Genomic DNA, 16,905 nt, shown 5'->3' on the forward strand with positions numbered 1-16,905 from the left:
ATAAAGACGATCTCTAGGGGAATGGTTAGTGCAAGATTTTACCAAAAAATAAAGATCTCGACCAAGGCATTGTTACCATTGGTGAAATCTTAGGATCTTAAACAAGCTAAATCAACTATAAGTCCTGTTATGAGGTTTTCACACCATCGCCCCAAATTCTTTGGGGACCCCCTTTTTTTTTGATCGCCTCGGCAAATTTTTGTTTTGTCCAACAATTTTGATTTTTCGAGAATTTTCACGCTTTGGCACCTTTAGGACAAATGTGGGGAGAGGGTTAGATTTATTTTCACCCAGTTTCAACTTGATTTTCCAGAGCCACCAATTTCATCTTTAGACCGAACAAAATTTTAAAGAGCAATATTTGGCAAGATAAAATTGTAAATTTGTACTTAGACATTTTCTTTTGAAAATTTGGATATAATTGTATAAATTTGGATAATTTTCAAAAAATGAAATTTTTGTTAAATTTGGTCTTTTGGAAAATCTTAATTATTTTTTTGGTGAAGAAAATTAATTTTTGTGATGGTTAAGTCAAATTGCAAAATCGATTTTTAGGCTCTAGAGAAATAATTCTATTTGTGTTAAAATGCTAAAATTGCTTAGCAAAATCGATTTGAATTAAAATTGCAAAATTTGGCTTTAAATGGATTAAATTGCCTTGAAAACTTTTTAGCCTTTAATGAAATTAGTAATTTAATATTGAAAAATGGCTTTTGGCTAGCCAAAATCTAATTTTAATGATGTATTAATTACTAAATCCTCATTAAATGGAAATATTTAACATCTCCAAGGCACCATTTGTGGGAGATAAAATTCTGATTTTTGTAAGAGGTTGCAATTTTTGCCCTAGGTTGGGTAATTTTATTTGGAAGTGAATTGCATGATAAATTTCTGATTTGCAAGGGATTTGAAGTTCTTAAGGTCAAGTCCTAATTCCGAAAAGTCGTTGTAAGATTATTGGTTAAGGTGAATTTTCATCATCTAGAGTTGCAAGGGGTCCTTAAGCTAATATCCTTCTTTCGTTCTAGTCTTAGGATTAATTCCCTTGGTTCTACTTGCCTTCTGGTCCACCACTCTACCATCCCGTAATAGGGCGACGAGCATGGAGGATGTTAGTGCAAGTAAGAATCCCAAGCGGACAAGACTAAGAAAGACAGAGGATATGATGCCCAAAACGCCCTTCTTCTCGAAAATGAAGAGAATAATCGACACCAATATCGGTACAGTGGACATGATATGGATGAAGGAAAGACTGAAGGAAGGACAATCCCCCTTGGCAAAGAGGATGTCAACGAGACAGATTTTGGATCGAGGTTGGATGAGTTGGGAAAGGTTGCTATCAAGAAAAAGCATTTGGGCACCCTTTCCTTTCTTAGTGCTTTTATTGGATTTGCGAAGGAATATGAGAAGGATCACAAAAGGATACTACAAGCAACGAGCAACGTGGCGAAGTCAGCAGAATTCAAGGCGAAGCACACACCTTGTCCTCCTATGGAAGAAGTTAATGAAGGGCTAGCTAAGTTCATTGCCTTAGCTAAGAAGATGAAAGAAAAGGGAAGATTTATATTAGAAGATCATTTGATGTAAGACCAAGTGGCAATTTCCCTTTTTTCTAGAATTGGACAAGTGTCTATTTTTGATTGGCCACCATTTTGGTGCCTTCTCATTGCTTGCCACTTTTTGCACTTTTTTCATTGGTCTATTGACGAGGTGGCAGCTTCTCATTGGCCGATGGGGTGGCAACCCTAATTAAGGTTTTGAGGATCCAATCTGGATCGTTGATCTTGTTTTGATCTCCATTGTCCGTTGTATTTTTGGCCCCTATAAAAGGCCATTTGCTCTCATTTGTAAGTGTTGGAGAAATTGTTGTGAAGATAATACCAAAATTGCTCTTTTCTTCATTGTTGCGATTTGCATGTTGATTAAGAACATTGGGTGTTATTGCATGTTTTCTACTTCCACTTAGTTAGATTTCCTTTCAAGTTGTTAAAGTTGGTTTCATTTCAAGTTGCTAAGTAGGAGTGAAGTAGATGGATAGTTGTATGGTAGCATTGGTAAATGTTTGATAGGGATCAATACTAGACCACTAGCATCCTAGCGGCTGGTTGGGAAGCTTTGTGTGGTAAACTAGTTTATTATTCCTTTGAATCATTGCACCTGTGGAAGTGAGGCCGTTGGTTAGCTTTCATTAGGTTCGATCCCCGTCCATTTGCTAACCTTCCATTCATAGGAGTAGGAGTAGAATAGTGAGTAGCTGGGTAGTCAAAGTTTAGGAAAAGAAGTTAGAGGAGTAGGTCCAGTATTAGAACACATCCATTCACCTTCCACCACCATCGCTTTCCCATCAACATCACCATTGGCAGACACACCCTCCATCATCACTACCATCAACATTATTTGCCACCCACACATTTTACAAACTGAGCTGCCATCACCTTCATCCCACCAAAGTCCAAGTCATCCTTGAATGAATAGCATAAGGCCGCCTACGTGATTACTAGCAAATCACATCAATAAAATTGAGCGAGTATCCAACGGTTTAAGGAACATTGGAGTTATACTCATGTCTCATGAGCATTAACTTTTCAAGAGAGGAGTTGCATGTTTGATATCCCATATCGAATATTCAATTGCTAATATGTTATGTAAGTGATACAAAACTCGCATCAACAAGTCTATAATCATTAATAACAGTATGTAAACTTGAACAAGAAAGAAATCTTTTCATCTTATTACTGCTAGGGAAAAAAAATATGTGACAATCACAAGTTATACAATAGATGTCCCAGTTGGAAATATAGATGGAGTAACTGAGAGGGGGGGTGAATAAGTTACCACAAAAACAAATCCATAGATCCCTTAGATGTCTTATAAAACTAGTTACTGCTGTCACTCGGTAACCATACAGAAAAATGCCGTAACTCGGTAGATGCAGTGTATGTTATCTTTAACAGATATTAAACATTCACAATGATTAACATGCATGCATAAAAGAAATAACATGAACACATGAGACACCAGATTTAACGTGGAAACCCAATATGGGAAAAACCACCAAGTAACTAGCTACTAATTTTCATTGTTCTGAAGTGAGCCCTGTTAGGAGCCAACCCTGTTAAAGGTTACAAAACACATTATTAGGTGTGACCTTGTTAGAGGACTTAATCACCCTGTTAGGAGTGGCCTTGCAAAAGGTCTTTAGAACAATTCAATAGAATTGTCATCTTATTAGAGGATTTATAAATGACTATTAAACCAACTCTGTTTAGAGATTTAGAAATCATTGCTACAATGGTGAGAAAGTAACAATGACTTGATCTGAATGAGATGCAACTGAATTGCTGATACAGATCTCTTTTCTGTTTCACTAGATCCTCTCTGATCGAATACAACTTTGCCGCTTCTCAAGGATATGTGATCATCTTTCAAAGTTCGCTCACACTTTCCTCTTCACACAATCAACACACTTGCATGTTCGCTCATTACCCTTTAGAATTCTCAACTTGACCTTTTATTTATACCTTACAAATTGTCAAGTCGGCTCATTTACAAGTTACAATTACCAATAATCATTACCTCAGTTGGCTACAATGATTACAAAAAACAATTTAAACTTTATTCTCCAAGACAGTGAAATCCTTCATTGGCTGACCCTGCTTGGTAAACATTGTTCCAGAATTGATTTCCAGTGTTAACCAACTGAAGCTCGGTTAACACTGCGAACTTTGCAAGATCTTTTGGAGACCGAGTGAACTCGGTAAACACTGACTTTCCTTTGTTAACTTTGTGAGCTCGGTTACCACTGACTTCTGCCACAAAAACCTGCGATGCCCGAGTGAGTTCAATAGAAACTGTTTCCACAGAGTAATTACCAGGAATGCTAGGTAAACTTTGGAATTTGCTTTGCTGACCAACTGAGCTCGGTAGACTCTGTCTGCCAACTGATATGACATTTGTGTAACATCAAAGACAACACAATTAAACAATTGTATCCAACAATCTCTCTCTTTGGCATTGATGGCAACACATGTCATAGCACAATGAAATTTGAAAACAAGTTTTTTCCTGATAGAACATTTCACCCTCTTAGATTTTATGCCACAAACTTCTCTAATGCAGTAATTTCCCTTTGTGAAGGAATTACATAGCAAACTCTCCTTCAAACAAATTCAAATTTCAGAAAGATGACAGTAAAATCTCTCTTTGACAACACATGCCAAAGACAACACATACCGAATGAGTAACAATGTACCTTAAGAACTGATTCATATGCAATGTTTCCATGACTATGCTGCATCAACTGATAGATCTTCAACTTGGTTCCTATTGATGCATCACTAAAACTTTATTTTAATGAGCTTCAGCTAGGGGAATGATCCCTAGCTTACCTCTTATGTACAAGAATGCATCCTTAGGTAATGGCTTGGTGAATATGTCAGCAATTTGTTCTTTTGTATAGACATATTCCAATCTGATATCCTTCTCCTGCACCAATTCTCTGACAAAGTGATACTTTATTGCAATGTGCTTGGTTTTTGAATGCATTATTAGATTCTTTGATATGTTGATTGCACTTGTATTATCACAAAACATAACAACTGGTTCTTTGATCTCAACCTTTATGCCTTCAAGCAATTGTTTAAACCAAACAATATCAGAACAGTTTACTGCTGCTGCAACATACTCTACTTCAATTGTAGATTGGGATGTACAATTTTGCTTTTTACTTGTCCAAGAAACCAACCTCTTTCCAAGAAAGAATGCTCCACCATTGGTACTCTTTCTGGCATCAATGTTTCCTGCCCAATCAGCATCAATAAACACTTTCAAGTCCAAATTTCCTCCAAATTTGTACCAAATTCCATAATCTTTAGTGCCTTTCAAGTATCTTAAGATCCTTTTTATTGCCATCATGTGATTTTCTCTGGGTTTTGCTGAAAGTCTTGCCACTATACCAACTGCAAGAGCAATATCAGGCCTTGTATGAACTACATACTGCAACTTTCCAAGCATTGATCTGTATAAGGTCTAATCTACCTCTTTTGATTCATCATCTTTGGTAAGCTTTAGTCTAGTACACATGGGAGTTCCAATTGGTTTTGAATCTTCCATATCGAACTTCTTGAGTATTTCTTTGATGTACTTAGATTGAGTAATGTAGATACCATTCTTGCTCTGCTGAATCTGAAGACCAAGAAAGAATTTGATCTCACCAAACATAGACATTTCAAATTCCTTGTTCATTTGCTTTGAAAATTCTTTACATAAATCATCATTCCCTATAAACAAAGTATCATCCACAAATATTTCTGCCAAAACAACCTTGTTATCTAGTCCTTCCTTGATATACAAAATACTGTTATCATTAGTTCTTTGAAAACCAATTTGAATAATATAGTTATGCAATCTCTCATACTCTGCTCTAAGGGCTTGTTTCAGACCATACAATGCTTTGTGTAATTTGCAAGCCATGTCCTTTCCGTCTGGATCAACAAAACCTTCAAGTTGCTCAATGTAGACTTCTTCATCCAGAATACCATTTAGAAATGCTGATTTGACATCCATCTGATATACCTTAAATCCTTTGTGTGCAGCATATGCAAGTAAGGTCCTAGCACCTTCCAGTCTCGCAACAGGAGCAAAAGTCTCTCCATAGTCTATTCCTTCTTCTTGAGAGTAGCTTTTACATACCAATCTAGCTTTGTTTCTTGATACCTTACCATCTTCATTCAACTTATTTTGGAATACCCACTTAGTTCCAATCACATTTTTATCTTTAGGCCTAGGTACAAGAGTCCATGTTTTGTTCTTCTCTGTTTGCTCTATCTCTTCATTCATAGCCTCAATCCAACTTTCATTTTCCAATGCATCTTTGACATTTCTAGGTTCAAAATCAGCAAGTAAACAAGTACCGTTTAGCTTACTTCTTGTTATAGTACCTTCAGATTTGTCTCCAATAATCTGATTTGGTGCATGATGTCTCCTGACATACTTGGCCAATACAGGTTCTTTGCCTTTTGAATGAATTGCATTGTCATCCTCTTGCACTTCAATTTTAGGTTCTAGTTGCTCTGGCTTGGTAGGCATTAACTCGGTAGCATTTGAATGTGAGTCGGGTTCCTGCAACTCAGTTTGACTTCTTGCAACTCGGTGACTGAAAACTTGGGAGTAGAAGTTTCCTGATTAACATGTGTCTGACACTGTATCAGGTTCAATGAAAACAAATCTCCTGTAATCTTCTGGTTCCTTTTTGCTTTCTTCTTCAGTCCTTTCTGCAAACTCATCAACTTTCACATGTGCACTTTCTATGATTTTGTGAGTAGACAAATTCAAACATCTATATGCCTTACTTTTGCAAGAATATCCCAAAAATATGCCTTCTCTAGAGTCTTTCAAGATATAACATTTACTTCCAAATACTTTTAGGTAACTTACATTGGGTTTGTAGCCATACCATAACTCATTGGGGGTTTTGAATGAGTTCTTCTTCAACTGTACTTGGTTCAAGGTGTGAACTGCAGTGCTGATAGCTTCTTTCCAGTATTTGATAGCAATGTTCTTTTCAATCATTAGAGTTCTTGCACAATCCATGATAGATTTGTTCCTCCTTTCAGCTATTCCATTTTGCTCGGGAGTTCCAGGGGCTGATACCTGTCTTTTGATTCCTCTTTCAATGCAAGAATTATTGAATTCATGGGAAATGAATTCACCACCTCTGTTTGATCTCAAACATTTCAGTGTTTTCCTTGTTTCCTTCTCTAATCTAGTCAAATACCATTTGAACTTTTCAAATGCTTCTGACTTCTCTCTCAGATATATGACAGTCATCATTCTAGAGTAGTCATCAGCAAAAAGAATGAAGAACTTTTCTCCAGTATAGCTCTCAATTCCAATAGGTCCACACAAATCAGTATGCACAATTTCCAAAATTTCTTCAGACTGATAGTTTTTATTATTTAAAGCTAGAATTTCCCATCTTACCAATCTGACAATTCTTGCATAGACCAACATCAGGTTTCTTTATACTAGGAATGCCTCTTACTTTCTTGAATTTTTGCTTATTTTTACTAGGTAATCAAAATTCACATGACATAACCTTCTGTGCCATAACCAACTTTCTTCAACTTGAGCAATAAAACAGGGGCATTTGCCAAGTTCAAAATAAAACAAGTTATCTTTTGTTTGTATGCCTGAGCCAATCAGCTTTCCTTTGTCATCCAGCAGTCTTGCCTTTCCATGCATGAATTCCACTTTAAATCCAATATTGATTAGCTGTGCCACACTCAACAGATTATGTTTTAGTCCTTCAATCCAATAGGCATTATCACATACAAGCTCTTTGGTTAGTGAGATTCTTCCTCTTTTTTTTATGCAACAAGGTTCATTATTACCAAACCTCACACTACCACCATCATAGTCTTCAAAATGTTCAAACTTTGTTTCGTCACCAGTCATATGATGAGAACAACCACTGTCTATGATCCATGTATCATTTTTGCTTACATAAGAGATAAGTGCCATCTTATCTTCCTCATTATTATCAGATTCATCTTTTACATCAATGTAAACAATTTCATCTTCACTATTATCAGAATTTTTAGAATCCTTAGCCATGAAACATGTTATCATACCTTTGTCCTTGAATGATTTGAAGTCTTTTTTGCCATTGCACTTATGACCTTTCTTTTCATCCTTGTTTTGCTTGTTTGGGCACCTAGCAACAATATGACCAGTTTCCTCACATGAAAAGCAGATTAGAAGAACTTTACCTTTGTATTTTCCTTTGCCTCTAGAATATTTTCTTGCAAGTAGAGCTTCAACCACCTCAAGATCATTGTCGGAAGTCTCTTTTGATTCTTCTTCACTTTTTGACTGAGAATCTTTTAACTTCTTACCCTTTTCTTTGAGTGAAAGCTTGGCTTCAAATGCTGCTTAAATGTTTTTGGAAGTTGGAACATAGTTGTCATAGTTATCTAGCTCAAATGCAGTCAATCTTCTTACTATGGCCTCTGAATTTATCTTATGATTTGCTTCACATCTTCTTTCTTGAATTGTAGAAACTCGAATTGCATAAATGGGAAGCAATGTTCTCAGAACTTTACTTACAATTGTTTCCTCTTTGATATCTCCTCCAGAAGCCTTGATTGCACTGACGCTTGCTTTGACCCTTTCAACATATTTAGCAATGTTTTCATCCTCTCTCATCCTCATCTGATCAAATTGTCCCCTTAGACTTTCTGCTTTGGCTCTTCTCACATTGTCATCACCTACATAGATATCTTTCAGCTTGTTCCACATATCAAAGGCAGTTTTAAAGTCCTTGATATCATCAAATTCTTCATAGCTTAGGGCAGATGCAATGTCTATCATCATGGTGTTATGAGTTTTCTTCTCAGCAATGTCATTTACAGATAGTGTACCAGCAAGAGTTGTATACTCTTCATGAAGATATTTCAATCTTGTATCTCCAATGGAAGCTAGATGGAGTCTCATGAGACTTTGCTATGTTGAAAAGTTATCCCTGTTAAGCCTTGGAATTTCCCTCTTGTAAGACATCCTGATCTTTAGCTTAGATTCTTGAAATTCTTCCAGCAAGCACCAAAAGCTCTGATACCAATTGTTGGAAATATAGATGGAGTAACAGAGGGGGGGTGAATTAGTTACCACAAAAACAAATCCACAGATCCTTTAAATGTCTTATAAAACTAGTTACTGCTATCACTCGGTAACCATACAGAAAAATGCTGTAACTCGGTAGATGCAGTGTATGTCATCTTTAACAGATCTTAAACATTCACAGTGATTAACATGCATGCATAAAAGAAATAACATGAACACATGAGACACCAGATTTAACGTGGAAATCCAATATGAGAAAAACCACCAAGTAACTAGCTACTGATTTTCACTATTCTGAAGTGAGCCTTGTTAGGAGCCAACCCTGTTAAAGGTTACAAAACACACTGTTAGGTGTGACCTTGTTAGAGGATTTAATCACCCTATTAGGAGTGGCCTTGCAAAAAGTCTTTAGAACAATTCAATAGAACTATCACCTTGTTAGAGGATTTACAAATGGCTGTTAAACTAACTTTGTTAAGAGATTTAGAAATCACTGCTACAATGGTGAGAAAGTAACAATGACTTGATCTGAATGAGATGCAACTGAATTGCTAATACAGATCTCTTTTCTATTTCACTAGATCCTCTCTGATTGAATACAACTTTGCTGCTCCTCAAGGATATCTGATCATCCTTCAAAGTTCACTCACACTTTTCTCTTCACACAATCAACACAATTGCATGCTCGCTCATTACCCTTTAGAATTCTCAACTTGGCCTTTTATTTATACCTTACAAATTGTCAAGTCGGCTCATTTACAAGTTACAATTACCAATAATCATTACTTCAGTCAGCTACAATCATTACAAAAAAAATTTAAACTTTATTTCCCAAAACAATGAAATCCTTCATTGGCCGGCCCTGCTTGGTAAACACTGTTCCAGAACTGATTTCCAATGTTAACCAATTGAAGCTCGGTTAACACTGCGAACTCTGCAAAATCCTTTGGAGATCGAGTGAACTCGGTCAACACTGACTTTCCTTTGTTAACCTTGTGAACTCGGTTACCAGTGACTTCTGCCACAAAATCCTTTGATGCCCGAGTGAGCTCGGTAGAAACTGTTTCCACAGAGTAATTACGAGGAACATTCGGTAGACTCTGGAATTTGCTTTGCTGACCAATTGAGCTCAGTAGACTCTGTCTGCCAACTGATATGACATTTGTGTAACATCAAAGACAACGCACAATTAAACAATTGTATCGAACAGTCCCATGTAAATGCATTTAACAAATAGCCCCTTTCTCTAGAATGTTAGTAGAAATTAAAATTAAAGACCATTTGAAGATTATGCCTGATCCTAGTAATCCGTTGAAGTTTCTATAAGAATCAAGGCAAGATTTGAGACACCAAATCCTGTTACTTGAGACAGATCTGTATAAGTCCTTGGAATGTTCTCAGGGTATTAGTAAGACTTATGATTAGCTTGGACCTGTGAATACCCTGAAAGTGACCTTCTGTGCATTGTTTTTGAGAACCATGCAATTCAATTCTGTTCTTGAGATAAAATTCTGTGGACATGTTTTCAAATATATATTTATAAATATGTTGTTGGATACCTTGTGATCACTATAATAAGTATGCAGAACATTGAATTTTACATATCAAAGTCTTGAGTCAATGCACTCACTACTAAATAGTAAAACTCCAAAGTATCTCTTTCATGTGGCTAATGCTGTTGAGGCTTCTTCCATATGGTAAGTCATGTTGGCCTTATTCAGCTAGGTTATGCTTTGATTGTTGCTTGAACAATCTCGACCATTTTAGTTTTCTCCAAGTTTATATATACAACTTACATTTCTAATATTTCCTGATATGCATGGTGGGCATTTGTTAGGCAGATAATCATCCTGATAAGGATGTGACATACATCTTTGAACACATGTATAGTTTCATCATAGTGCTTATCCTCTCCTAAATGAATCCGACCAGTTCACAGTGACACATCATAACCAATTAGTTTCAGCACATAGAGGGGATGGTTAATCATTAATGTGCTGGAAAGTTAACACCACCTATTTTTTCTAGGCTTGTATATGATTCTTTTGTGAAAGATTTCTTCATTATATTTAAGTTAGCAGTGACTGAAGTACTCTCTAATTGATTAATGAGTTACAACCTAATATTCAGAACTCTATAAATTAAGAAGGATGTAAGCTGGAGCAAGTTTATGTTCCACAACCATTGTTTCTGTATGAGACTGCTAGTTGTGTTCAGGTGTCCATAATTGAGCAACAAAATATCAAAAACTATAAACAATACTTTCTCAAGTTTTTGAGATTGCTCACTTTATCTCAAGAATTAAGTTTATTTGGCTGTCCTCAACTCAATCGGGCTGCTCAATCTAGAGCTCTGATATATTTTCTCACATTAAAAATTAAACTTGGGCTAGTCTTAGTCAGCTGAAGGCTCAAAGTGACTGGCTTATGCTAATTGTGAATGATCTGATAAAAATATATAACCCATTGTGACCATGGAATGAAAACCATTGAACTATTAAGTAGAAACAGTTGAAATGGATTTGGTCTGTGTGGCCTTGTAACCTATTTTAGAGAGTTTTAAGGTTATTGAATCTTGCTGTTGCAAACAGATCCATTGGTTTTCAGTCTTCAACTCCTCCATGATGGTTGTTTTCTTTGCTGGTTTAGTCTTTATGATCATGATGCATACTTCAATGAACCACTATGCAATGTGTGCTTGTGAATATGAGAATCTAGAAATCATGTGTGACTATTTTATAGAACCTCTTTTTGAATGATTAAGTAAAAATTTAAAATACTAAAAACAGGTGCAATTGATGTGGTCTATTTGTCCTTTTGATCTAATTTAGAGAGATTTAATGTTACTGAATGTTTGCTATTTCTAACAGATCCATTGGTTCTCAATCTTCAACTCCTTCATGATGGTTATTTTTCTCGCTGGTTTAGTCTTTATGATTATGATGCGCACATTGAGGAACGACTATGCAAAATATGCCCGTGAAGATGATGATCTAGAAACGCTGGTGAGTTTTAGATTCCTATTGTGATATGGTCCAACTCCACATCTAGTGACAGTAATTCTTAAAGACCGATTTCAATTGTTTTAACTCAGTGATTTGGAATATTGCCCTTGTGGTGTGTTAGGAAGGGATAACTGAATAACAACTGAGACATTGCTTATTTGGATAATCAGTTAAATGGTAACTCTTGGATTGTTCGCATGCCTAGTTTTGTAGCACTCTATCGATTTTACTGGAGTATCTTGTAGCAATAGTCATTTGGAGGATTGTTGAATAGTTATCATCCCATTATGTATGATGAATGTGAAGATGGATATTGAGTGGCTTAAATGTTGTCTGAAACAGCTCCAAATAAGTCTTTATGCACATTTTGTTAAAAGGCAGCAATATCAGCTTTGCTATTTTTTTGTTGTTATCATGTTATATCTAAACCACATTTTGATTCTAATATGGTAAATATATCTGCCTACAGGAAAGAGATGGAAGTGAAGAATCAGGATGGAAGCTTGTTCATGGGGATGTTTTCCGTACACCAAGAAATCTAGTATTGTTGTCAGCATTGGTGGGTACTGGTGCACAGCTTTGTATGCTTGTGCTTCTTGTCATCGTGGTGGCAATTATTGGCATGCTCTATGTTGGGTATGTAAGCATGCTTCATTTCTCTTGGTTTGATTTTTGTAACAGTGAGCATCATGTGTTGTTTTAAAGCATATTGACAAAATTCATAGAGGTTTGGATACTATCTGACTTCAGTTCCCTCTCAGTTTGATTTGAAGTTCTTTTTTCGTTCTTCATGATGAGAAGTTACCATATTTAGACTGTTTCATTCACCATTTGTACATGTTCTTGGATGTTTTTGGTCATGTTTTTAATTAGACAGCAGAATTTGTTTACACTTTTAGTGGTCAACTGTCATGTCCTTTTTGATAAGGTTATATGTGAGGAAGTTAGAGAATGAGTAGATCCACATGTTAAATAATAGAAATTTGCCCATAATAACAACTATATGCAAAAATACCATAGCAATCACACACGAAAATAGAGGCTTAAATGCCCAAATAAAAATAAGATACCACAGTACAACAATGCAAATAAATATTGTTTATTAAAAACCATGAGTGGTCATTCCTAGAAATATTCCCTAAATTGAGGGGACGTCTCTCATATCTGAATTTTTATGGATATAACAACTTTTTATTTCCACTCTAAGATCTTGAAACATCAACCATTTTGAGGGTGGTAGGAAAAGCCACCCCATGCAATATCTCTAACTTGAGATTGCAACCAAATAGAATACTCTCCAGATAATTAACATACTTAGACACTAACATTCATTTCATATATATACACCTCCCGCTAATACTAACGGAGGGATAAACGGCTAATCTGAACATAGGATGATTGATTTCTCAGTACTATTAATCCTACAAGACAACTCTATGATCTGATATAACTAAGTACCAATTAGTCGGTATGCATGCAATATGTTTGCATCTTTATCACTCCATTTACAACTAGGATAACATAACAGAATGAGTTCAGAATCTGCACGGAGAATCAAATCACTTAATATGTCTAATTGTTTTGAATAAAGCAAGAGAGTCGAGGCAAGTAAGCACACAATTAAGACAAAAAGTGAAACAAAATCAAGTTAAAGGTCAGTCAAATGTCTTCCTTTTTGACTCTGTCAATTTTTTGATGTAGTGATGCAATCACTCAAGATAAACCACAAGGCATTGAACCTTTTGGAATCTGTAAGGCATTGACGCTTTTGGAATCTGTTTTCTTTTGCTAGAGTTCTGAGTTGTTAAATGCCTGGCTTCAGTATATGTATTGGCATCAATTTGTTTTGAAACTCTTTTAATGCTATTACTGACTTGAATTTCAGCTACTTTATTTGGCTTGTTTTTTGGGTTGTAAACTTAAGCTTTCCAACTTATTCTGTTGATGTTGGTTCAGTCGTGGAGCAATTGTTACAACTTTCATTGTCTGCTATGCCCTTACATCATTTATCTCAGGTCATGTGAGTGGAAGCCTTTACTCGCGGAATGATGGTAAATATATTTATGTATTAGAACTTAACATTTAATATCAAATTTTGTAACATGAGCTTTTCCTGATATCTTTGATTTTGGGTGGCTTGATATTTTTTTGCAGCACTGTTGGAAGTTATGTCTTTCTGAACTTTGCTTGCATAGCTCATTTCATGTTTTACTTGACAGGGAAGCATTGGGTGAAATCAATGGTCCTTACTGCGTCTCTTTTTCCTTTCCTGTGCTTTGGAATTGGTTTTGCATTGAACATTGTAGCTATATTTAAAGGGTCACTGGCTGCTATTCCTTTTGGCACCATGGTATCTTTCCTGCTGCTAAGAATGCATACCGCTGTTTCTTTATATCTGGATTTTCATATTTATGCCATATAATAATTTTTTTATTCTCTCTTCATCTAATACAGGTGGTGGTTTTTGTAATATGGGCTTTCATTTCTTTCCCTTTAGCACTTCTGGGAACAGTTGTAGGAAGGAATTGGAGTAGGGCTTCAGATAATCCTTGTCGAGTGAAGAGTATTCCTCGGCCGATTCCTGAGAAGAAATGGTATCTCACTCCTTCAGTGGTGTCAGTGATGGGTGGTTTGCTTCCATTTGGAAGTATATTCATTGAGATGTATTTTGTTTTTACATCATTTTGGAACTACAAGGTAAGGGGCTTGTTGAATACTTAGCTGTGCATATTAACATATAGATTAACAATTTAATTATTATTATTTGTGAAACAACCTCATTTCTTCATTTTCCCTTTGCTGCTTGATCATCTTTCCTGGAATTCCTTACATTGCCATAAATGGAGAGATTCAGTTGAATTTTCAAAAATCTGAGTTGGTTATTTTCTTTATACCTGTCTGAAATTGCACCATTTTCCATTATCTCTGTTTTCAGTGCTATATGTCTTCCTCTTCTTTTAACTACATTAATCTGGTGGTTATCTTGAAGGTTTACTACGTGTATGGATTTATGTTGCTGGTCTTCTTGATTCTCATTATAGTCACCATCTGTGTCACAATTGTTGGAACATACTTTTTGCTAAACGCGGAGAACTATCATTGGCAATGGACATCCTTCTTCTCAGCTGCATCAACAGCGGTTTATGTCTATCTCTATTCCATATATTATTACTACATGAAAACAAAGATGTCTGGATTTTTCCAAACAAGCTTCTATTTTGGCTATACTCTTATGTTTTGCTTTGGTTTGGGCATACTCTGTGGTAAGCATTTCACCTCTCTTCTTAGCTTTTAAACAGAAGAAAATTTAATATGTTTTTGCAGACACTTCTCTATGGAAAATAATTTGAGACTTTCTTTGAAACTTGCAGGAGCTGTTGGTTACTTGGGTTCGTCAATGTTTGTTAGACGAATTTACAGAAACATTAAATGTGACTGACAATAAAATGAGACGTTTTTGAACCAGAAATGGAACTTTATCATGCCACATTAGTTATCCAGTCCATGGTGCAATAGTTGAAGCTTCAAATTTTGCTAATTCAATTCTTGTTTTAGTTTATCTGCTTTTCCAGCGCCTGATAGAAAATTCACATTTGCCTATGAGATAATTATTCTATTATGAATGTTCAAGTGGTCACTGGAATTAGAATGTTACACTTTCAAGCAATTATTCTGTTATTATTGTTCAAGGAAGCACTCAGATGAGAATGTTTTGTATCATTCATAGGGCTAGCTTTTTCAAGGAAGCATTAGATTGACTTTTCAGCCAAAATTTGTGTCTGATTCACTTAGGCTGATCAAGCATCAGCAAGCCCTTCAAATATAGCAGCGACCTCAGTGCCTTGGTTCATCTTGAAGAGGAGAAATTAAATTTTGCAGAATATTCTTTTAGGAAGATATTTTTGACATGAAAATTAATGACATTTTCTTGCTTTCATTCCTATAAGAAACGGCAAATGTTATTGGAATTATGGGCATCTCTTCCAACTGTTTTGAAGCTTAACAGTACTGTTTTAACTTTTTACGCAACTATTGTATTAAAAAACCAGTTTGACATTTTATGCATCTTGCATTGAGTTAAACATCTTGTTTTTCATAAGATGTCCAGGAATAAAACAAGTTCTAGATAATACTCATGTCAAATTTATTAAATGGAGAACAATATTTCTCTATGTTACTCTTCTGCCAGGGCTATATCAAATGTATTTGATTTTGATAAAAGTAGGTTTTAAAAGGGCTTGGACCCTCCTACAATATAACGACATCAAGTAATTCGAACAAGCCCCATGAGAAACCAAACAACCCAACAAAATGAATTAAGGGATCTAATTGCAGCCTAGTCACCCTACACAACCAAAAAAGAAAGAAATCACAATAAGCTCACATGCCCGACTTTGAGAAAGCTAGACCCAACCCTATTCAATTTCACACCCTTCACTTTATATGAGATTGGGAGACAGATTTTGAAAGACATTTCTTTTATTTTGCACAGCAGATTATGAGATGCTATCATTTAGGTCGTTAGAACAAGGTGAAGTGAGAGGGAATTCCTTCACAAATGAGGAGTTTATGTGTGCAATAGGAACACTGGTATCTTTAAGGTGGAGCAGCTGAACATAGAATGACAACCACATGAGTGGGATGGAGCCAATTCGAAGGTGAAGACATAGCAGGTTGGAGGATTGGAGCAAGTGGTCGAGACTCACTAACGTGAGCTAATGAGGCATCAGGGTTAGGCGTTATTGGATTGGTATCAAGCACATGAGATCCAACATCTTTGCATCAACTAACTTCAATTGACTTAACATCAAAGAAAGATAAAGAAACAAAAAACATACACACCAAAACTAAATTTTTTGTGGAAAACCCAATGTGGGAAAAACTACTATGAGAATAACTCACTATATGAACTATTGTTTTTGGGTCAAGGCCAAGATAGCTCATTGTTCTTTATTTGACTTATAGGATAAGGCACACAACCTTAGGGCAAGGTGTGAATGACTTGCAAGTTGAGATGCAGAGTGTCTTGTAGGTTGTAGACCACTGCTTGAGGGCAAGATATAGATTTGCACAATTTTGCTAAAAGGACACTATCTTCTTGTAGGAATATAAACAATATGAATTGAAATAAAAAAATCTCTAAGCATTAAATTACCCTTGATTAATTGTCTCGTGCGACCAACTTCATGATAAATACCTTACTTGCATCAATTATTACAAACACTGACATTCTAAATGATATGATTAGGAAAACACATCACAAACTAATCTTCACACTTATT

The 16,905-nt window shown here is 35.8% G+C and overlaps 1 protein-coding gene across 1 annotated transcript in view; it reads left to right on the forward strand.

The window, feature by feature from the left end:
- LOC149544393 (transmembrane 9 superfamily member 1-like) overlaps positions 1–15,594 on the forward strand; it is a 73,021-nt gene extending 57,427 nt beyond the window's left edge. The window contains exons 7-13 of the mRNA XM_089798831.1: positions 11,489–11,623; positions 12,093–12,259; positions 13,580–13,674; positions 13,843–13,973; positions 14,078–14,320; positions 14,613–14,886; positions 14,995–15,594. Coding sequence (XP_089654957.1) covers positions 11,489–11,623; positions 12,093–12,259; positions 13,580–13,674; positions 13,843–13,973; positions 14,078–14,320; positions 14,613–14,886; positions 14,995–15,062 — 1,113 coding nt within the window. The 3' untranslated portion in view covers positions 15,063–15,594. The remainder of the gene's footprint in view (positions 1–11,488; positions 11,624–12,092; positions 12,260–13,579; positions 13,675–13,842; positions 13,974–14,077; positions 14,321–14,612; positions 14,887–14,994) is intronic.
- Positions 15,595–16,905: the final 1,311 nt, after the last annotated feature.

This window comes from Cupressus sempervirens, chromosome 8 (assembly GCF_028749045.1).
Source record: "Cupressus sempervirens isolate cs-2001-9-10 chromosome 8, ASM2874904v1, whole genome shotgun sequence".
Taxonomy (NCBI): domain Eukaryota; kingdom Viridiplantae; phylum Streptophyta; class Pinopsida; order Cupressales; family Cupressaceae; genus Cupressus; species Cupressus sempervirens.